Here is a 23,847-nt window from a genome sequence, read left to right as displayed (position 1 = left end):
TGGATGGGGAGGGATCTTGAAATGGAAACAGCAGAAATATGACTCAAAGGCGTCTGAACAGATTAGTGCTTATGCTAGTGGAAAATTCTCACCACCAAAATCCACTATTGACGCAGAGATTCATGCTGTCATGAACAGCCTCAATTCTTTTAAAATCTATTATCTGGATAAAGAAGAATTACTCATCAGAACTGACTGTCAGGCTATTATTAGCTTCTTCAATAAGTCAGCTCAAAACAAGCCATCCCGAGTCCGATGGGTCTCATTTACTGATTTCATTACCGGCCTTGGAATTCTAGTGCATTTTCAACATATAGAAGGTAATGAAAATATATTGGCTAATGCTTTATCTCGACTTGTCTGCTTAATTACAGGACCATGCATCCTGGAAATGAGGGACCATCAGATTATGGTTCAAGTAGAAAGCGCTTTAAAGGAAATGAAAGAGAAGCCCAATCCTCAGGCAACTCAATCTCTGATCGAAGTTATCAATTCTTGGCTCAATATGAGTCTCTCAGCGGAGGAACCGGCCCATGGGCCTGCACTACACAAGAAAAAGACTTGCGGTCCCACCTTGCAGACATAGAATGGACGATTGGCCAGCACGCTCTTGACCACATCTGGGAGCTCAAGCTTATCCTGGATGCCAAAGAACAAGACTTTATACAAAGAAGCCAGCTCACCAGGGGCCTCCACCTCTACTACTCAGATGCTTTACCAGAAGTCACGGCCACCAAACATGAATTATTGAATGCCTTTATTCATATCCAGAGTGTCATTCAACGTATCAGAGACACTCCCCCTTGAATTATTGAAGACAGAAGCAAGTGGTGGACCCACTACCCAACAAATCCAAAGAAAAGAGATTCGCATATCTCTTCAGCTTTAATAAAGGATTCCTAAATAATGGACTGAGCCCAGGCGAGCCGTCCATCTGTCTACGAATCTTTATAGCATTAGCTGTAAAAGATATAGATGTTAGCTGTAAAGGCAAAAGAGATAAGAATAGAATCTCACCCGTGAATGATGATGGGGCCCAATGAGCACCCAATTCACATGTGAAGTTCCATTCCTTAGCTCTATATAAGCCTTACCTTAGCCCATTGCAGAACACACACCGAGTAACGGTACAAGTTCTACTCTGAGTTGTAAGTTCCTAGTAGATTTTCTATGAAATCTGCTTTGTCATGAGCATCTGTGAAGTTCTGTTGAGCGACTACATTCTTTGTAATTGCCTCCCATCTGAGGAAAACGTCTTCAACTCTGTTGAGTTGGATTGGTAGAGTGAGTAGTGCTCCAGTTTGTTGATGCGCCGTTGGTAGATTCCACCATTCTGATGTATCTTTTCTTTTAAAAGTTGTTCCTCTCGGCTCAATGTGTGGTATCATACTGACTGGCTCATCTTTAAGGGTTCGGTTTGGAGGGTATCCCACCGGGTTCATAGAAGTATCAATAGGTGGTCTATAATTTGAGACAGCTTCTTGAGAATAGATTTGTTCCTGAAGCTGTGATAGCTGAGGGTAGTCGGTCACCCAACTAACTTCCTTGTCCTGGTTTATTGTGGCGGCATCAATAAAGTGATTTTCATTATCATTACTCCCACCCGCTTTCGCAAAAGGATTGGTAAATTCTTGAGAAGAGGACGTGTCATAAACCGGCTGTACGTCCTGTAATGCCAAATATTGTAAATATTGCAGATAATCATCCTCAGAATCAGTACCTTGATCATCAGTGAGGGCACACAAGAAGCGTGTGCTTGTACTAGATGAGGAGGATACTGGCAAATTTTGCAATTCCTGCTGTAGTTGCCGTCTGTATTCTTGTGAAGTCCGTCGCTGTCGCTTGGTTATAGCTAGACTTCTTTCCAAAGAGATTGGACCATCAACTAGTTGTTGATATGCTTCTTCTTCCAAGAATTTATGCTGTTGAATAGCATGTTGCCTTGCTTGTGCCTGTAAAGTTAGGACTTCTTCTTCTGTTGTGATGGCATAATGGTTATAGTTTGGAGATGGAGAATAAAAATCTTCCTCGTAGCAGAAATGACAGCCTGGGCATTGGGGATTTGGACCAGTTTTAGAACAAGTAACTGGATTTGTAAATCTGGCTTCAAAATTAAATCCAGCATCTCCTTCTGGCTTATCTCTGAATGCTAATGCTCGTGTAGTGGAGCCAAACCCTTTGTCTCCTCTTGGGGTATCTTCCAGATTATCCACTTCTTTTACCGTTGGGGTACTAATCCTTTCTAGGATTATTTGAGCAATACATTCCTGTTTATTTAAAAAAATATCCTTGTTAGGAGCAAAAAGATTTGCGGAAACGCTTTTTCAAGCAAACTTAGATAGTGTAATAAAGGAGTAAAATACAAGACTAAGCTTACAAGAAAGGAAATATGAAATAGGAAAGGAAATTCAGAACTTACAACTCAGAGTAGAACTTGTACCGTTACTCGGTGTGTGTTCTGCAATGAGCTAAGTTAAGGCTTATATAGAGCTAAGGAATGGAACTTCACATGTGAATTGGGTGCTCATTGGGCCCCATCATCATTCACGGGTGAGATTCTATTCTTATCTCTTTTGCCTTTACAGCTAACATCTATATCTTTTACAGCTAATGCTATAAAGATTCGTAGACAGATGGACGACTCCCCGGGGCTCAGTCCATTATTTAGGAATCCTTTATTAAAGCTGAAGAGATATGCGAATCTCTTTTCTTTGGATTTGTTGGGTAGTGGGTCCACCACTTGCTTCTGTCTTCAATAATTCAAGGGGGAGTGTCTCTGATACGTTGAATGACACTCTGGATGTAAATAAAGGCATTCAATAATTCATGTTTGGTGGCCGTGACTTCTGGTAAAGCATCTGAGTAGTAGAGGTGGAGGCCCCTGGTGAGCTGGCTTCTTTGTATAAAGTCTTGTTCTTTGGCATCCAGGATAAGCTTGAGCTCCCAGATGTGGTCAAGAGCGTGCTGTCCAACCGTCCATTCGATGTCTGCAAGGTGGGACCGCAAGTCTTTTTCTTGTGTAGTGCAGGCCCATGGGTCGGTTCCTCCGCTGAGAGACTCATATTGAGCCAAGAATTGATAACTTCGATCAGAGATTGAGTTGCCTGAGGATTGGGCTTCTCTTTCATTTCCTTTAAAGCGCTTTCTACTTGAACCATAATCTGATGGTCCCTCGTTTCCAGGATGCATGGTCCTGTAATTAAGCAGACAAGTCGAGATAAAGCATCAGCCAATATATTTTCATTACCTTCTATATGTTGAAAATGTACTGGAATTCCTAGGCCGGTAATGAAATCAGTGAATGAGACCCATCGGACTCGAGATGGCTTGCTTTGAGCTGACTTATTAAAGAAGCTAATAATAGCCTGGCAGTCAGTCCTGATGAGTAATTCTTCTTTGTCCAGATAATAGATTTTGAAAGAATTAAGGCTGTTCATGACAGCATGAATTTCTGCGTCAATAGTGGACTTAGGTGGTGAGAATTTTCCACTAGCATAAGCACTAATCTGTTCAGACGCCTTTGAGTCATATTTCTGCTGTTTCCATTTCAAGATCCCTCCCCATCCATCCATACATCCATCTGCTTCTATGATAACAAAGCATTTTTCTGGAGGAATAGTGAGATTTGGGAGATTTTGGATCATTGCCTTAACTTCTCGAATGAGACGCCAATCCTGTGCATTCATTCTTCGCTCTCCATTTGGGCTTGTTTTTGAATATAAAGGCCCTAGAATTTTTCCCAGATTCGGGATATAGGAGCGGGCATAATTGAGAAGGTCTAACCACGAACGTAGCCCCTTAGTAGTTTTGAGTTCTTCATCCTTAAAATCCGTAACTTTTGAAATTATATGGGCTTGTAGCTTTATGGTTGAATTGCCTATAGTCGCCCCAAGAAATTCTATTGTTGGGCTTCCGATCTTCATCTTTGTTGGGCTTAAGATTAACCCATTCTTTCGGCATATATCCAACAAGATCTTCAGATGAGCCTTATGTTCTTCTTCTGTGGCTGAGAAAACAAGAATATCATCAATATAGACTGCAATGAACTGTTCAGTACCTTTAAAGCAATTATCCATTTTTCGTTGGAAAACTGCAGGGGCATTCTTTAAACCAAATGGCATAACAAGCCATTAAAATAGACCTTCTGGCACCCAGAATGAGGTCCAAGGAATAGATTCTGGGCTCATTGCAACCTGATGAAAATCACTCTTGAGATCGAACTTTGAATAAATTTTGCTTCTTCCTACTCGCTGGATAATAGTATTTATGCCTGGTAGACTGTATTGATCCTTGTGGGTATTGTCGTTGAGGCGTTTATAATTGAACACCATTCTTTCCTTGCCTCTTGTTTCTTTTCCAGTGTTTGGATCGACAGTAATACCTGAATATACTATGATAGCAGTAGTTCTGTGCTTACTTTTAGAAGGCCTTATAACTTTGAGATCTAAGAGGGACTTAATATGCCTTCTAAAGGATTCTTGCATTTGAGGAGTAACATGTTTCAGGGGTTTGTCCTCAATAACAAGATCTGGATTTTTGATCTCCAGTTTGCACAATATTTGATTTGTTCCCCAGTACTTCATAGGATCATTACCAATGTAACCTGCACTGGTTAGACGTTTCATCATATCGTCTAATTTTGGGCTAAGCTGCCAAGTACATACCTGTTCCTGAATCTGGTTGTACTCTTCTTCTTCTAGCTCAAGTTCTTCGATAGCTGGGGCAGCAGATGCTATTTGCTGTGTCTGGATGGTAGTAATATTCTTGTAGAACGTTACTTCATTTCCTTCAATACGGACCCCTCCGTACATAGCTCGTATAAAGTTGCAGCCAAGTATCATAGTGATATTTCCTCCCAAAGTAAGAGGAAATGCATATGTATAAGGAATCCGAAAATTATGTTCCCCAATTTTCATATTCCTCATTTTCAGCTTTTTGTTTGCAGTAGTCTTTGAGTTGATGTCGCTGAAATTAACAATGAAAGTATTATCTTCAATTGATTCAGGGGGAATGGATACCTGATCAATGCAACAGGTTGTGGCTCCAGTGTCAAGAATTGCATTGACTTTGAATTTTTCAACTCCTTGAATATCAAGCTCCACAATAAGGTTAAAAAGCCCGTTGCCTTTAGGTGTTGGCTGCCTTGTTTGTTCAATAGAGAAAACTTTTTCCTTGCCGTTGTTGATAAGCACATTTATTTCTTCATTTTCTTCTTCCTCTTCTCCGATATCTTCCAAGGCAGGTAAGGCTGGAAGTAAATCTTTAAGACTTTTCTTTAAATCTTGATTTTCTAACTCTAAAAATTCCACTTTCAATCTGAGTTCTTCATTTTTAGTAGTGAACTCTAATTCATCAGCCTTGGCATTTCTCATTATTTCTTCTTTTTGAAGAGAGAAAGTCTTCTGAGCCTCTTCTAATTGAAGCTTAGCTAGGGCTTGCACACCAAGTAACTCTTGGTTTAGTCTTTCAATTTCAGTTTTGGCCCATGCAATGTAGGTAGCCTGTTCCTGTATCACATTAGTTGGAATAAAAGGGATAGGTGTGGACCTTTCAACTGGGATCTTCATATCGAAGTAGTTGCTTGTGCATAATCCGCAGTATGTAATCTTACAGGTGCTACAATGCATTCTGTGACGCTTCAAAGTTTCCCCTTTGCAGCAATGGCAGTTGAGATAATTAGTGGGAATATTTCCATTTATTTCCCATATGTGATTGCAGTCGTGTTGTACTTTAGAGACTTTGACCATTGGTTGCCATCCACCAGTTTTACCTATCATATAGGAATTTGTATTTTCTATGAAAACAAATAAAAATTCCTTATGAATGATAGAGTTAACTTGTTGGTCTTCGCCTTCTGAAATACTGTATATGGCATCAGACTTGTCTTCACCTTCCTGTACTGATAGGATTTCGTATTCCTCAGGTAGCTCTAAACTTTCAAACATAGCTACTCGCTTGACATTTTTGTATTCCCTTGGACAATCTCTTGCGAAATGTCCTTCCTCTCCGCATAAGAAACATTTGCACTTTTTATTTCTGATCAAGTGTTTCTTCTTTTCAATTCGGGAATGTGATTGATGCGGCTTTCCTTTGTATGTTGTTGATTTTCTGACTCCATATTTTTTCTTTGGTCCATCATAGTATCCTGGGATTGGAATTTGATTACAGAAAGATAAATCTTTGAGGGATCTGCTGAAAGCAGCATTCTTGCATTCTTCCTCCAAATATTTGTAGGTAAATATCACCCTAGGATGGACTCCTGTAGTGTTGCCTTGATACTTTTCATCAAAGGCGGCTTTAAGTCTTCGACCAAGATCTCCTGGTAACTTTAGCCAGAATTTCTCTGATAATTCTGGTCCAATGGATAGCCTTCCTGTTTTGGCAGCCAAAGTCATATATTCATTTAAAAAGGTAATTATGTCTTTTACCTGAGAACAGGAAAGTCTTTCAAGATCTCGGTATGCTCTGTCTTGCATATCAGTGGATCCTTGGAAAGGATCTTCCAGCAAGAATACCCTTCTAATTTGGGATATAATGTTTTGAGTGTCATTTCTTCCATCACTTGAATTTAATAACTCCTGGTATTCACCTGGATATGCTGTCCTCCATTGTATCCAAGTCAATCTTTCAGTTTCTCCTAGTAGATTTTCTATGAAATCTGCCTTGTCATGAGCATCTGTGAAGTTCTGTTGAGCGACTACATTCTTTGTAATTGCTTCCCATCTGAGGAAAACATCTTCAACTCTGTTGAGTTGGATTGGTAGAGTGAGTAGTGCTCCAGTTTGTTGATGCGCCGTTGGTAGATTCCACCATTCTGATGTATCTTTTCTTTTAAAAGCTGTTCCTCTTGGCTCGATGGGTGGTATCATACTGACTGGCTCATCTTTAAGGGTTCGGTTTGGAGGGTATCCCACCGGGTTCATAGAAGTATCAATAGGTGGTCTATAATTTGAGACAGCTTCTTGAGAATAGATTTGTTCCTGAAGCTGTGATAGCTGAGGGTAGTCGGTCACCCAACTAACTTCCTTGTCCTGGTTTATTGTGGCGGCAGCAATAAAGTGATTTTCATTATCATTACTCCCACCCGCTTTCGCAAAAGAATTGGTAAATTCTTCAGAAGAGGACGTGTCATAAACCGGCTGTACGTCCTATAATGCCAAATATTGTAAATATTGCAGATAATCATCCTCAGAATCAGTACCTTGATCATCAGTGAGGGCACACAAGAAGCGTGTGCTTGTACTAGATGAGGAGGATACTGGCAAATTTTGCAATTCCTGCTGTAGTTGGCGTCTGTATTCTTGTGAAGTCCGTCGCTGTCGCTTGGTTATAGCTAGACTTCTTTCCAAAGAGATTGGACCATCAACTAGTTGTTGATATGCTTCTTCTTCCAGGAATTTATGCTGTTGAATAGCATGTTGCCTTGCTTGTGCCTGTAAAGTTAGGACTTCTTCTTCTGTTGTGGTGGCATAATGGTTATAGTTTGGAGATGGAGAATAAAAATCTTCCTCGTAGCAGAAATGACAGCCTGGGCATTGGGGATTTGGACCAGTTTTAGAACAAGTAACTGGATTTGTAAATCTGGCTTCAAAATTAAATCCAGCATCTCCTTCTGGCTTATCTCTGAATGCTAATGCTCGTGTAGTGGAGCCAAACCCTTTGTCTCCTCTTGGGGTATCTTCCAGATTATCCACTTCTTTTACCGTTGGGGTACTAATCCTTTCTAGGATTATTTGAGCAATACATTCCTGTTTATTTAAAAAGATATCCTTGTTAGTTGTATTAAAAGCAAGGATTTTTACCTCCCCTCGGTAGTCTGAGTCAATAACTCCTCCCATTATCATGATGCCTTTTATAGCTGCACTTGACCTGGGAGCAATTCTTGCATATGTATTTTTGGGAATTTGTATACAAAGCCCTGTAGATAAGAGAGACTTTTCTTTCGCAGGTATATCTTGTGCATGAGTAATTGAGATGTCATAACCCGCAGCTCCTTTTGTGCTTCTGACAGGAAGTTGAACAAGTGAAGATATTCTTTTTACTAACATCTCTTCTTCTTGTTCTTGCTCAATTAGTACGACAATGGTATGGTTGGTGATTTCTTCTTCATCAGACTGGATTTCTTCATCTTTGGAGTTGTACTTTGGGGCAGATGAGGTTGTGGCAGTTTGATAATTATCAAATTTTAGGGAAACACTTCCATCTAATAAATTTCGTGTGTTTACCTCTGTTGGTTGCATTGGAATATTTACTGTTGACTGCCTGATAATCCAGTTGTGTCCAAGTATATCCCTTGTACTATAGCTTCTTCCAGGAAGAGCTCGAACTCCGTGGCTTACAAGGTAATCCACGACGTTTTGCACTTCGTAGGCGAATCCAACGTTTGGTGTGTTGGATAGCCTGCCGACCAAACCTCTAGTAATAAGGAGGTTTGTTTCACCGTTTCTCCATCCTTCATAGCCTCTGGTAAGAATGGACACTTGTATATTTCTGTAAAAGTCAGATGCCGTTAGCATAGTATCTGGTATTACGTACACCAGTTGGCTACCATGAGTAAGATCTATCTCCATGGTGGCGAAGATGGCTTGATCACCCTGCCATCTGTTATCTCTAAAGACAACTAGAGCCATAGTACCTTCTTCTTGGCGGTGTAATATTTGAATACGTACTTGAATGACTCCCATATGAAGGAATCTCATACCGCTTCTTTGAAGTTGGGCATAGCTTTCTTGTTGAATGAAAGCTCTGTTAATCTGGTTTTCAGTAACCAGCATGGCCTCTTCAGATCTATGAATATAGACCCGATGATGAGCATCATCCCTCCTGGAGTGATAAAGTACCTCAGCAGGTACTATTGCAGCTCGCTCTTGCATAGAAAGCCTCAGTTGTGTCTGAGGGTCCATCTGTTGTTCTAGTGAATGGTTGTAAGATCCTCCAGTAAGCCGCCTGCTTACTCTTTGTATTATTCTTTGAACGTTGTACCTCCTTCTTTGGTTTTGTCTATAATCTCTTATTTGATCTTCAAATAAAGGAGTGTCCTCATTGGTTCTGGTAATTGTAGTTACAGGAGGATTTGTGCTTCTTGAAGCCATTATTTCTTTATTTTTGCCTGCTCTTCTTTAAATATTGTATACGGATCTTTAAAAACTCGAAGAGTACCTTTTGCTTCTTTAGGCTTTTCCTGTAAAGAAAGAGATTTTACTCGCTCTGTAAGGCTTTGAATAATTGCTTCAGGGAGTGCTTGTGGCGCTGGTACTGCCCGTTCTTCAAGCCTTTTGATTCTTTCTTCTAATGCCTCGAGCTTCTCAAGTATTGAGACAAGAAGTTGAATTTGAGTATTTGATTGTTTGATTACAGCTGTTACACTGCTGGAAGTACCCTTGTATTCTGTAGGTCTACAAAAACCTAGAGCAGGGGCTTCAATGTTTTCAGTGGCTTGCAGGGCTTCCTTATATGAGTTTGTAGCTTGAGTATTGATGTAGCTATTGCTCATGAAGTAAGGAAAGACTCTACTTTGTGTAGAAGGATTTCTACCTTCTCGACTTCCTTTCTCAGATTTTCAGTTAACTGAATAGCTTGTTGTTCAATAAGTTTGGGCTGCTTAGTTATTTGAACAAGTATCTCTTTTAGCTGCCTCTCAGTTAAGGGTCTATTTTCTGTTACCTCCTTAGTGAGATTTTCTAGGGCTTCCCTTAATTTTTGATTCTCACTTTGTACTTCTCGTAGTTGTTCTTGGATCTGTTTGAAGTTTTTAAGGTGTACTCTACAGGATAAACACAATCGATCATATATTACTGAAATATTATGAGCTAATTCTCCTTTTGTAGGTTGTTTGTTGGTTTGGGCTAAATCAAGGTACTCTAGGTTTGAAGTGTGTGACTTGGTATACCATTCCTGTATCTTTTCTTCCCAATGTTTAGACATAGGCTGAAAACTATTTTAGCTTCCTTTTACATGGGACTTACTTTCTTTTTAGAACCACTTACGTCTTAGGAGGTTCTTAAAGGCTTACTTGCTCACACCAGTGTGCCCTCGGACTTACTCTTCGGCACTCTTGCCTTTTACTGCCGAGTTAGGACTGGTTCTTTTGCAATCTACCCGTAGTTCCTCGGTCGACTTATCATGATTCTATCTATTAGTAAGTCTTAGTAAACTTAAGCTAATCAGATACTGTATCAGTACATGATTTTGCTATAACTGATCAACAGTTGCAATTCGCTAGTCATGTCCCAAGGCTTTGCTATAACTGATCAACAGTTGCAATTTGCTAATCCAAGGGTTTTAAAGAAAGATATCTTTTATAGTTTTGGTAATACCAAAATACACTTCTCCCCGTTTGAGTACCCTGAAGGGGGAACTACTCAGCCATGAGAACAAGCTCTGATACCAAAAAGATTTGCGGAAACGCTTTTTCAAGCAAACTTAGATAGTGTAATAAAGGAGTAAAATACAAGACTAAGCTTACAAGAAAGGAAATAGACAGCAAGTTGAATGCACTTTGGTTTAATAATGAACCAAAGCTGGTTTGATTTTAAACCAAATTGCGTTGTTTTTTGAATCAAGCTTATTGCAAGCGGATCGGGATGACTTAATGGGTATGGGTTTGATCTTGTTTATCAAACTTGGATGGAGATGTATTAATACCCCTCCATGGGAGAGAATTAGATATCAATCTTTTGGGTTTAGGTCTTCTCCTCCTCTCCCTCTCCGACGTCTGTTGATTTTGGCGCCGACACCTCTTGCCTTCAATTTCGGCATCAACGCTCCAGTCGCCGGCAGCCGTCCGTGCTCCGGACAGCAACTACCCTTGCTGTCGAATTCGGTGCCATCGATTTCGGTGCCGCTGACAACTAGTTGCTACCGCCCATCAAATCGTGTCGTGGGGTTCTCTCTTGGATCGCGTCGTCTTTTTCCTTTGGCTAGTACCGAAGTGGAGACATGGCTTGTTGCTCACGGAGTTGTCTTGAAGGTATCTTGGCGTCTAAATGCTCTCTTCAACGTTCGATTAGGAACTCAAAGGTATAACTGCTAAACAAAGATTTTATTCTACGATTATGTCTACACATGTATGTTCTTGTGGATGTGTGTGATGCGTACACTAATAATTTAGAAAATTATTATGCTTCCGCTCCATATTTTTCGAAAACAAATTTTAAAGCGCTCAAATAAACACCCAACACTATAACCTTTCGGTAGGTCACTCTAAGAATTCCACTAACTTTCTCCTTCTCGAACACCTTCCGGAGGTGGATAAACCTTTTGCAAGTCTTGTTTGCAAAAGAGTAAAAAACTAGAATGGAAGGGAGGGTTTGGGAGTAGAGATTATGGTAGAGTAGATTTTCTATAGAAGTTGAATTATTTTGTAGCCAACATGTCCTATATTTATAGGCCTCTCCCAAGCTTCCATGAAATCTCTATAAACACCCATGTTGTTCAGCATTAATCGACTAACGTCAATGTCAGTCATTTGGTTGTTGGTGCCCAACTGCTTGCAACAATAGCTTCTGAAACAACCGTTATAACAAACTAACCGTTTTGTAACCATTGAACCATCTATTAGTCAATTGCTTGCACTATCAGTCGACTATCTTCAATTGTAGCTTCTTGAAAATTATTATTACAACAAAGTCACAGTTCCTTTATAATAAATTAATCATTATGTCAATTGACTCAAGTCACTACTAGTCAACTGTTAACAGAGACAATCAGAATGGTACCCTTGGCTTAAATCATGGGTCGAATGCCCAACTGACCGACACATGGTATTAGTATTAGTTGACTCTTCATTCAACTGACACATTTGTCAATCAAGGGCTCTAAGCTGAGACTTTGTTTTGCCGCGTATTTGCCTTTTGATCTATTTGGACTTTTTCTTGCCACACATCTGATCACCCTTAATCCGGTGGGACTTCCTCTTGCCAGACATCCCGTCACTCTTGATTTGTTGGCTTTTATTCTTACTATATGACCTTCTCTTGCATACACTTGTCACAAATTCATCAAATACATTTTCTAACTTAACCCTTGGGTAACATCAAAATCGATTGCACCTGCAATATGAGAAAAAGGGAATCTGAGAGGATCGTGGATTTGGGATAAACATTATTTCCTCTAGATACTAGTAAGGGAAGTAAAAGGGGCCTTTTCAAGACACTAGGTAGTAATTGAAATAAAGGGAGAGAAGAGTCATTCACACTCTCCAACTTCACGCATTTTGGAGGGGGTTTTATACCTAATATATAATGAAAGGAAATGGTAGGATATTTTTTACTTTGATGTTCCAATATCTTTAATTTTTTTCCCCAAGAGAGAATTTAGAATTCTTCCTTCCCTTTCCTCTTTCCCCTTCTTTCTCATTCTCATCGACATTGAAGAGTATAATGGGAGGGGGATTTATATCTGACAACAATTTCCTTTTTGAGTTCAAGGAAGTAGATAAATCCCCCAAAAATAATTGGCTAGTTGTTAGTGACCAGTTGATGATGTTGGTAGATTAATCAGTGGAATGATCCATGTAATCAATTAGTCTCCTTGATCTGTGGAATGCTCCGATTGCAAACGGTTAGTCTCCTTGGTATGGCAGACCATCTCCTTTTCTTTCTTGTTCGCCTAATTTTGTCCTAATGAATTGAAGAGAAAAAATCACCCTCTTTTCCTCATCTTTCATTCTTATCTTTCTCTCCAACTTATCAACATTAATTTTCCTCCCCCTCCAAGCTACCTTGCTTCCTTCCCCAAGAAAACACATTAATATTTTACTTGGAAACAAGAAGAGTGTAAGAATGTTTTTGGGGAAAGCTTTGCTTTCAATTTTGGATATTGTTATAAGCATTTCATTTCTTTTTTATTGTTTTATCTCTTGATAGGGATGATTTGCATAACGAGAATTTGTTTTCTTTCATTTGGTTTTATCACATGTCAACTTTGACTAACTAAATAAGTAATCCATTAATTTATTAGGTTTAAGTTAGTGTCGTTTGGATCAAAACTGTAGTAGGCAATTCAACTAAATTGAGGATAGATCACCATATTCAATTGAGTTAAAATTCTAGACTGGAAAAAATAAAAACCAGCCAAACATGATTAAATTGGGTGAACCTGTTTGGTTGACTGTAGCTATCATTTTTGGACTTTGGATGATTTAAAGATGTTTATGAATTTGGTTGAACCAGTTGTATCTATAAAACCCATGTTAGATGCCTCAATTGGTTCAATCACATATTCTGGTTTCTGGTTTAAGACGATTGGTCTAAACCACGTTTCCTTATTATCAATCTATTTAGTCTCAAGTATCTGGAGTTGGCTGCATTGATTTTATCCCTTGATTAAATTCTGCTGAAAGCTATATAGTTAGTAATATTCAAATCTCTTAAACTGTTTTTATTTTCTTCAACTAGAATTTTTGTTTGCTCTCCCACTATCTTTTATACCTTCATGATTTTACTTTGATCTCTCTATCCTTTACACCTTCAAGTATAATCAATTGGTTGTATTTGAATATGAACCTACAAATTTCACCTATTTTCCTTCAATTTACATCTATGAGAGCAACACCTAATTCCTCCAAATAATAATTTTTTCTAATCTTTTCTACTGACTCCAACCAGCCATCTTAATATTCTCAGTTTGCAACAGTAGTTTTTTAACATAATGTTTACTGTCCAACACTCTGAACTATATATTATGTTGGAGAGTAGTAATACAAAAAGACGGTGACTCTAAAAATGTTTAAGCTTAAGTGACAATAATGATAATTGACCCTCAAAAGAATCTTTTTTTCCACAAACATGATGTAATAAGAAGATTGGGTTAAACTATAAATACACAAACTACGCCATCATTTCATAAACTTTTTTTCTCATCATCTCATTTATATACTTTTTCATTGATGTTGGCCATTTTGTTAAACTTTTTTGTGGAAGTGGGTAGGAAGCTGAGTAGAACCTAATTAACATATTGTAAGTTAATCCTCCCTCTTTGACCTGAATCCCACTTAACACTAAGCTCATCCCCTTCACTACCTCTGTCTCTACATCCGTCATCCGCCCAAGCAGTTATTTGTTTTCCACTAGTGCAAGCCCCCTTGAATTCCATCCTTGCCTCCTTTGCTTATGCAACCCACTCCAACCACTTTTTTTGGAACTCCAGATTAGTTTTACCCTATTTCTGCAGCATATTTGACAGTGTTACTACTTCTACAATCCTCTAGCAAAAGGTTTGTATGGGGGCCTTTGCGGCCAAAAGTAGTGGGGGTGATGGTGTATTGATTGGCGTCACTAGGTGATTATTGGATAGGTTTGTGGTTGGGAAGGGGTATAGTTGCAATGAGTGCTTTTGCAATGTCCGCCTTCAATGAATTGTTGATACAGGGATTTGTACAGTTGATGCCTTGGTTAGGAGGCAGATTACAATTAATTATAGTATCTGAAAAACTAGAGTGTGAACAATATAAGATGGGGTAGTGTTGCTGCCAGTATTTAGTGTAGTTGTGAGAGGAGATAAGCAGATGCATTGAAGCCGGCATCAAAAGTGATAAATACTTAAAATATCCTGATTGGTTGCCTTAGTCACATTTCTGTTTGCTACAATGTTGGAATCACAAACAAAACAAAAAAATGTTGTGATTGAAAAAAGAATGAAAACGTATGAAGTAAAAAACAGGGACATGGTGAAACAGTTTCTGTGTGTTGTACAAGAAAATAGTCTTCATCAAATTGATTGCATATAGTTTGCTTGTCATTATCTATTTTTTTTGTCAGATCATGCCTTTTTATTTGTGCACTAGAAGAATTTTAAGCATCTGCTTCTCCATCCATGACAGCCTTTTGACTTATTTGGCACGACATTTCCCTCTTGAGCCATGCCAAACACTTCCTGCTGTTGCTATGAACTTCATCTCTCTTGCATCTGTATTTCCCCTGCTGCAAAATCTTGGCAAATATAATTTCTTGAGTAGATTCTGTTGCTTGCTGGTTTTCTTCTTAAATGTGTTTCTTCAAATCTTCACGATTAGCTTTGGTGGATTGTGTATGTGAAGGTGGTCACCTTGCCAAGGGTATAATAGGTGGTTTCTAAAGCTATGCTGCTTCTGCCTTGTCACCTTTTTAAAGTCTTAATGACTAATTAACTTGAAGTATATACTAGAAGTGGAGGTGGCAAAATGGATTTATCAGACCAGCCTGAGCTAGGCTTGATTGGCCCAATTAGATTGATTCAGGTTAGGCTCGACACAAACCATCACAGGTTGTGCTCGGCATGAACTGTGCTCGACATGGCCCATGATGGTTGAATGTGACACTCCATTTATAATAAAATAATAAAAATGAATAAAAAATAGAAAAAAATATAGGGAAAATTTTAAGTATAAAAAGTTAATCTATTTTATTAAATAATTATTTTGTTTAAATTTTTAATCTTTTTTCTGCTTCTTATATTCATATATTTTTAATATGTGGGTCAAGCTCTAGCCCACGAGCCATGCCATGCCATGCCCGAGATGTCTTGCAGGTCAAGTCACCTTTCACAACTCGATCTGTAGATTGTGTTGGGCTCAACACAGGCCAACTCTATCGCAATGTGCTAGGCACAACCCAAATCGGGTTGGGTTGGGCCAGATCTCAAGCAACCCGAATCAATTGCCACTTGTAAGTATAATTGACTTTTGTGAGATACTGAAGGTTTGATATTTATCAAAAGACGCACTACAAGTTGGAATTTATTAAAATGTGCACCATATTCTTAGAATGCCCTATGAGTTTTTAAATATCTATAAAACTTTTTAAACTATTTCAAAATCAAGGACACCTACAGATTCCTGAGAACATTATGAATTTAATGGTGCTTAAAACATCATTGATAGAGACACGTCCCAAAAGTGATGCAATATGGGTTGAATATATAAATGGGTTGAAATGAAATGACATGTTTATTAAGATAATTCATTTTAGAAAATAATGAGAACATATTATATAATTTAATTCTTGAGACCATTTAGTTAATGTCGCATCTAATATTTTACATAGTTCTTTATTGGCTTGAATGACACAACACATTTATACACGATTAATATGACATGATACAAATTGCCTTTCCTAATTTCGACTGCTATAAGACCATCAAGTTGTTTTAGCCAACCCACTTCGATATAAAATAAGCGCATAAATAAACTTCTGGGAGTACTATTCTATAAAGTTAATGATGGTCTCATGTTCTATCTTGACCACTAGAAGACTATTAAATATACTTTTGTAATTTTTTTGTACAAGATAATCATCAAGCTATTTTAGAGGTGTTTTGGCTAAAGCAATCTTAATGACCCTTTCTAGTAGTTAAAATGATAATATGAGATTAGTGGGCTCCCAGAGATTATTTATGCCCCCCTCCCCCCTCCTCTTTTTGACTACTTGAAAGTCATCAAGGTGTTTTTGCGTAAATACCTTTAGGCAAAACACCTTGATGATCTTCAAGCGGTCAAAATGACAAAATGAGATCATTATTTTGATTATATGATTCTCCTTGGAGTCATTCATGCCTTTACTTTTTGATTTTATGATCAAAATTTCAAAATAAGACACTTAGCATTAGATTTTGATGTTCTTCAAAATCAACTGATTTTGACCATTGGAACATTATTAAAATATTTTTGAAAGGAGTAAGATTGCGTACAATAGACCTGGTATGACTTTTCTCCGGTTTGGGGTGTTTGGTAACTATAGGGGTATTTTGCACTCTTTAGTAAATCTAAAACTATAAGGGTGTTCTGAGATTCAATAATCAAAACTTTAAATACCGTATTCTTTTTTCCCATTATTTCTAAGAAGCACCTATATGCTTTAATGACTATGATTGACTGATGACATGCTAGGTGATGGATCTTGCATTTCATGTGTTGATTCATTATATACCCTTCTTCTCTTTGCTATGGTATTTATTGAACATTAATTAACATCCTACCTCTTAACTTTGTACATTTTATTTGCCACAGAGATTTTATATGGTGAAGCCTTGTCCAAAGGAGATGAAATGTGATGTTGAGGTCAGAAACAGTTGGTTGTCTTATTTGTTTTGCTTTTTGGTATATTTTGGTTTGTCTTCTTCATTCTTAGGAGTAACTTCATTTGAGCTCGAACTTAATTTTTTTCCTTCACTTTTGTCCTTTTGTTCAATTAGACACACCATTTTGGTCCTTTAGCTATCTCAAAATCTCAACAGTGTCTTGAATTAGCTGCTACAGGTGTCAAATATATAAGACACCTAATTAAACTACATGAGCCAAAATGGGGAAAATGAAAACTCGTGGGACAAAACAAAAAAAAATTTGAAATTAATTAATTATAAACTCATTTCCTCATTTTGTTCGGTTGTAACTCTTTAAAATATTTTTTATGGACAGTTGAGTTCGTATGCTATAAGAGATGTGGAGGAGTACAAAAACTTTTGTGACCGTCCAAAGGGTCAAAGGCCACAGCCTGAGGAGGTTATTGGGGTATGTTTTTTTTACTGCAATTTTTTGTCTAGACCTTTTTATAGCATGACTGTTACTCTTTGGTCGATCAATTTTTTTGCTGGAGAATTATATGTGAAGATATTTGTAGTCATTATATAATTTCTTAATAATAAACTTGGCACTTCAAGAAAGTAAATCAGTTCATGATGGCTTGAGCCAACAGATATTTAGTTACTTTCCAGGGAGCTGTGTGGATTCAAGTTAGAGGTCCCCATTTGTTAGTGAAGATTTACAATTACTTGGATGAAAAAGTTGTTATAGTAACAACTGACCAAATGTTCTTGATGGATATAAAAAAAAAACATAGCTAAATTTTAGTAAAATGGTCCATGGGGACAGAACTCCGCCCATGACGACCGATCATGGTCGGTCCCAATCCCGGATAAAGGAGGAGGGCTGCGTTAGGTTGTCAGTCAGCGTCAAAACTATGACAAATATTCAATGAATGAATCCATTAAACTATTGTGCTAGTGCTAGGTTGTTCCTCGGAAGGAACGCGTTGCAGGGTCCGACTGTAACGTCTCGGCAAGGACCACTACATCTTCAGAACTCGGATGTAGTGCTAAATATGCAAGAGTTCGCATTACAGGGTCCGACTGTAACGTCTCAGCAAGGACTGCTACATCTCCATGAGAACTTGGGTGTAGTGTTAAATAGGCAAGAGTTCTCACACCATAGGTTGGATAAGAACAAATATGATAGGAAAACTAATAATCTAAGATTTGGAGCATGGAACATAGGAACTCTCACTGGTAAATCAATGGAGGTAGTAGATATGATGATCAGGAGAAGAATTAATATTTTGTGCGTACAAGAGACAAAATGGACAGGCGAGAAGGCAAAGATGATAAAGAACTCGGGTTTTAAGTTATGGTACATTGGAAAGAGTAAAGCAAGAAATGGAGTGGGTATTATTGTACATAGTTTGTTAAAGGATGAAGTTGTAGGAGTAGTTAGAAAAGGGGATAGAATTATAGCCCTTAAGATAATAGTGGCGAAAGAAACTATGAACATAATTAGCGTTATGCACCACAGGTAGGATTAGATGAAGCTACCAAATCAAGGTTTTGGGAGGACTTAGATGAAATATTATAAAATATTCCACCAAATAAAATGATTTTAATAGGAGGCAATCTAAATGAGCATGTCGGAGTGAAAAATGAGGAATATGAGAGAGTACATGGGAGTTATGAGTTTGGAACGAGGAATGAGGAAGGGAAAGCTATATTAGATTTTGCGATAGCATATGATCTTATATTAGCTAATACGTTTTTTAAGAAAAGAGAAGAACACTTAGTCACATTCAAAAGTGGGAATAATAAATCGCAAATTGACTTTCTTATGGTTAGGAAGAAGGATAGAAAGATTTGTAAAGATTGCAAAGTCATCTCTAGAGAAAGCTTAACTACCCAACATAGGTTAGTAGTGTTGGATATACGCCTCAAACATAGTATCAATAGAAAGAAAATATATACGATTCCTAGAATTAAGTGGTGGAAGTTAAAGGATGGGAAATAAGATATATTTAAGGAGAAGGTAGAAGTACAAGCATTAGGTGAAATATACGATGACTCTAATACAACATGAGATAAGATGATATCAAAGTTGAAAATAGTAGCTAAGAGTGTATTCGGTGAGTCAAAGGGACATGCACCACTAAGTAAAGAATTTTGGTGGTGGAATGAGAAAGTACAAGAGAAAGTGAAGGAAAAATGAATAGCTTATAAGGAATTATATATTTATAAGAACGAGGAAAACTTAAAAAAATATACAATAGCCAAGAAAGAAGCTAAGAAAGTAGTGAGTGAAGCAAAAAATGAAACTTTTGAACGATTATATCAAAAATTAGATACAAAAGAAGGGAAAGAGACATTTATAGAATAGCTAAAGTGAGAGAAATGAAAACAAGAGATCTTAGCCAAGTAAAATGTATTAAAGATGAATGTAATAGGGTATTAGTAAACGATGGAGAAATAAAAGAGCGATGGAAGAAGTATTTTCATTAACTTTTTAATGAAGGTTTAGGTGACCAACTTAACTTAGGTAATTTAAGTAGGTCAAATGAGCATAGAAATTTTAAGTTTTATCGTAGAATTCAAACTTCAGAAGTAAAACAAACTGTAAATGAGATGCACAATGGAAAAGTCGTTGGACCAGATGATATTCCGATAGAGGTATGAAAGTGCTTAGGGAAACAAGGTATTGAATGAAAATTATTTAACATGATATAGAAAACGAAAAAAATGCCTGATTAATGGAGGATAAGTACTCTAGTTCGCTTATATAAAGAACAAGGGAGATGTACAAAATTGTGCAAACTATAGGGGTATTAAACTGGGAAAAAGTAATAGAAAAAAGATTAAGGAAGGAGACCACAGTGACAGAAAATCAATTTGGGTTCATGTCTGGCAGGTTGACAATAGAAGCTATACATCTTCTTAGACAATTAATTGAAAAATATCGGGAGCAAAAACAAGATCTATACATGGTATTCATTGACTTAAAAAAAGCTTATGATAGAGTCCCAAGAGAAATTATATGGAGAATTTTAGAAAAGAGAGGTGTTAGCGTAACATATATTGAACTAATTAAAGATATGTATGAGGATGTAACGATCAGAGTAAAAATTTCAGGCGGAGTAACTGAAGCATTTCCAATAAAGATAGGGTTACATCAAGGATGAGCGTCCCTATCTTTTTACACTAATTATGGACAAACTCACTGCGCACATTCAAGACACAGTACTGTGGTGCATGTTGTTTGTAGATGATATTATTTTTGTAGATGAAACACGTGGAGTAAATGCTAAACTAGAATCTTAGAGGGACACACTAGAAGGGAAAGGTTTTAAGCTTAGTAGGTTAAAGACAAAATATATGAAATTTAAGTTTAACAATATTAGAAGTAATGAAACAATTGTTAAGATAGGAGAGGACGAGTTGCCTGGAACCGAGAGGTTTAAATATTTAGGATCATTTTTGCAAAACGATGGAGGGATTGAGAGAGATGTCTTACCTAGAATACAAACAAGATGGGTGAAATGGAGGGGAGCGTCGAGTGTTTTATGTGACCGTAAAATACCTCTTAAACTTAAAGGTAAATTCTATAAGACCGTAGTTAGACCTGCTATGTTATATGGAGCTGAATGTTGGGCTATGACTCGAGCACATGAGCAGAAGATGAGAGTTGCAGAGATGAGGATATTAAGGTGGATGTGTGGACATACGATGATGAACAAAATAAGAAATGAGAGCATTAGAGAGAAAGTCGGAATTGCATCTATTGAGGAAAAACTCCGAGAGACACGTTTAAGATGGTACGGGCATGTACTTAGACGACCAATAAATGCTCCAGTTAGGCGATATGAAACTATGATAAACATGCATATCAAACAAGGGAGAGGAAGACCAAAAAAGACTTGGTTAGCAATAATAAAACAAGATAAAATTTATTTAAATATAGATGATGATATAATAGGAGATAGAGCTCAATGGTGTAAAAGGATTCATACAGCCGACCCCACCTAGTGGGAAAAGCCTTGGTTGTTGTTGTTGTTGTCGTCGTCGTCCATGGGGACAGAAATTTTACCTACTAAGATCATATTGATATTAACAACTGTGTTTCCCTTCTGTTTCCCCCTTTCATGCAGTGGCTTAGCATTATCTTTGATAGGAAAATTTCATTTACGAGGAGAAACAAGTAAAACAACTACAATGGTAGGAAACATACCTAAAGTATAATGTGAACTCTGATAATTGTTGGAATTGATTCTTATTTCAGACTTTGTTTACAATCTTCCTCAAATTTCTTCCCTGCCTAGCCCGTGTGCAATAATAACTCCTGTATTACGTATCATTTTGCTGCATCTGTTTCCTGTCTATTTTCTTATTTTATCAAACCTTCTAGAGATTTATGTTTAGGATCCCCAGATTGCTGGTAATCTTGGCTGTAGAAATCACATAGCCATTTCCTGATTGGTAGAATAATTCTTTCGTAGAAGGGGCATCAAGATTGATTTAAACAAACTGTAGTTTCTGTTTAATTTTTCAGCAATTTATTGAGATATTTCTAGTTGGATTCTTTTGCCCATCGTAATTTGTACTCAGGATTCTTTTTATTAGGTAATTCAAATTTTTGGGGCTACCTTATGAAGTTTCTTTAACCTGTTAGCTATAATGGTCACCCAACTGGAATTTTTATGGTATAATTTTGTCCAGTAGTTTTTATTACTGTATATGTTTATTTGCCATAATATTGTTAGTCATCTGCCATATCCTCTGAGAGGGATCACTTTTGAGGGAACATGCTAGCGAGACATGCACACTTGTTTTCTTGCTTCAACATATTTATTCCATTGATCCAATTGCCATCTTGGAGTTCACTCCTCTGCAAACTTAAAATGACTGATTAATTGTCTATTTGTGGGTAATACTTTTGAATTTTATCTTGATTTTGTCTTCAGGATATTGCAGAACATCTGACAACCATTCACCTCTCACGTTGTGAACGTGGAAAGCGTTGCCTCTATGAGGGCTCAAGTCCACCGGGTGGCTTTCCTAACACATGGGTAACCTCGAATTTTCTTCAATTTAGATGTTAGTTCCATTTAGATTCAGTCACTATTTTGTAAACGTGAGTATACTGGCCAGTCCAACCGTATCAAAGATAATCTGGTCAAGTGTATGGCATGAAAATCCAGTTGGTCTATTGAATTAGAACAACAGCAGCAAATACTGAACTGGAGGGATGCTGGATTACCTGCTGGGTCGAGTTTACAAATTTTGGTTTTAGTTACCCATACTTGATGAATTAACCTTTACACTTTTGTTCCTGTTTAGGGTGGTGCATCCTACTGTTCATCGGACCTCACTATTCACAGAAATGGTGAAGTCCACACTTGGGACAGAGGATACGACGAGGAGGGGAATCAGGTGAAGTCTTTATTGTAATATCACCTTCATGAATCAGTATGATCAACTATTAAAATGCATCAGCCACTATACATAACGAGGTCTCTTGTTATTTACATTTTATTTAAGCAGGTCTGGGGTCCGAAGACGGGTTCTTATGAGTTTAAACCTGCAAGACTGTCAAACAACGGCGACATGTTCTCACCTTTGGACTCCCGCCCTATATTTTCATTGGATAAGATGGAAAGTTCTTTTGTAGTCAACGAACAGTAGCCTACATATAATCCAAATCAAATAATTCATATTTCATTCTTACTCATCTGTCTCAAAACCGGATCCAACCTCGTCTAATGCATGAGAGTTGGTTTTCCAATAATGCTTTTGTGAAATAGAAACAATTCACAATACTTTTTCCTCCAAAGCAGGCAATGAGAAGCAGAGGATAGCCCATTTTGCAGGTGTAAAGAAGGCGGATGATACCACATGAATGGGTTGCCTTGTTATGCTGGCGCTGATGCTCTTCTCTTGCATCGGCCCTCTTCCTTTGTTATTGCAATACTTGGGCTGTCCAAATCTAATCGGATCAGCTGATTATTACCTCACTATATTTTGTAGCAGCAATTGTCATCGGTTATTAGTATCCTGTTTTAGTGTTTTTGTGGCTCCAAATGTGTCATCAAACTAGCAAACTAAGAATGCACGAAAGCAGCAGGCATCTTCCAAACGAAGTCGGCAGGCGTCCTCAAATGGATGCCTTGGACCTCTGGATTTAAATGCGTTTGCATGTATACTACAATGTCCAGTGGTAAGTTGCCATGACAATAAAGCTTCACAGACTAGCCCAATACGTTCATGACTCAGTTTTACAAGGACATTTGGATCGAAGAGGGTGGACATTCTAGTGCTCGCATAGAACTCTCATGCAATGAAATAGAAATGTGTTTATCTATCATTTTAGGAGCTTATATATTATTAAGGAAGTTCATAGAAATATTGAAAATCTTGTGTATTGGCTAGATTCCATTGAAGTGGATGGTATCAAACAGTTAGGAGCTTAACCTGCACTGGATGTATCAAACAGGTTACTTTCGATATGAAGAACCATGAGGCTGCTGTAAGCCATCGAAGGCCTTCCCGTTGTTGAAACAGATTTTGACCCCCATTCAAAGGGCGAAAAATTTGGTGGCATGAAAAGGAAGCTAACCAACTGGCCTGTCAAAGTTATGTATTAGGTTGAGAGCAACTTCTAGCTCTAGTACGGAAACAAAGGCAGCTTGATTGGGTTTATTTAGATATTGAAAATTACAAATAACAAAATTTTGAAAGAGAATTTTTAAAATCTGGTTTACAAGAAAATCACCCTATTTGTTTGGCCTTAGGACATAATGGGCAAAGCTGAAGAAAAAAATTCTTGACTATTGTGGAGGTAAG

At 37.7% G+C, this 23,847-nt stretch overlaps 1 protein-coding gene across 1 annotated transcript in view; it reads left to right on the top strand.

Annotated features, from left to right (window-relative positions):
- The window catches only part of LOC121969786 (chromophore lyase CRL, chloroplastic-like), a 56,925-nt gene extending 33,854 nt beyond the window's left edge, over nt 1–23,071 (top strand). Inside the window, exons 5-9 of the mRNA XM_042520032.1 lie at nt 16,985–17,035; nt 17,393–17,485; nt 21,969–22,073; nt 22,345–22,437; nt 22,549–23,071. Of these exons, the coding sequence (XP_042375966.1) occupies nt 16,985–17,035; nt 17,393–17,485; nt 21,969–22,073; nt 22,345–22,437; nt 22,549–22,689 (483 nt within the window). The 3' untranslated portion in view covers nt 22,690–23,071. The remainder of the gene's footprint in view (nt 1–16,984; nt 17,036–17,392; nt 17,486–21,968; nt 22,074–22,344; nt 22,438–22,548) is intronic.
- The last annotated feature ends 776 nt before the right edge of the window (nt 23,072–23,847 follow it).

This window comes from Zingiber officinale, chromosome 4A, assembly GCF_018446385.1.
Source record: "Zingiber officinale cultivar Zhangliang chromosome 4A, Zo_v1.1, whole genome shotgun sequence".
NCBI classification, from domain to species: Eukaryota; Viridiplantae; Streptophyta; class Magnoliopsida; order Zingiberales; family Zingiberaceae; genus Zingiber; species Zingiber officinale.
The sequence above is the reverse complement of the archived record's forward strand: the minus strand, read 5'-3'. Positions and strand labels throughout refer to the sequence as shown.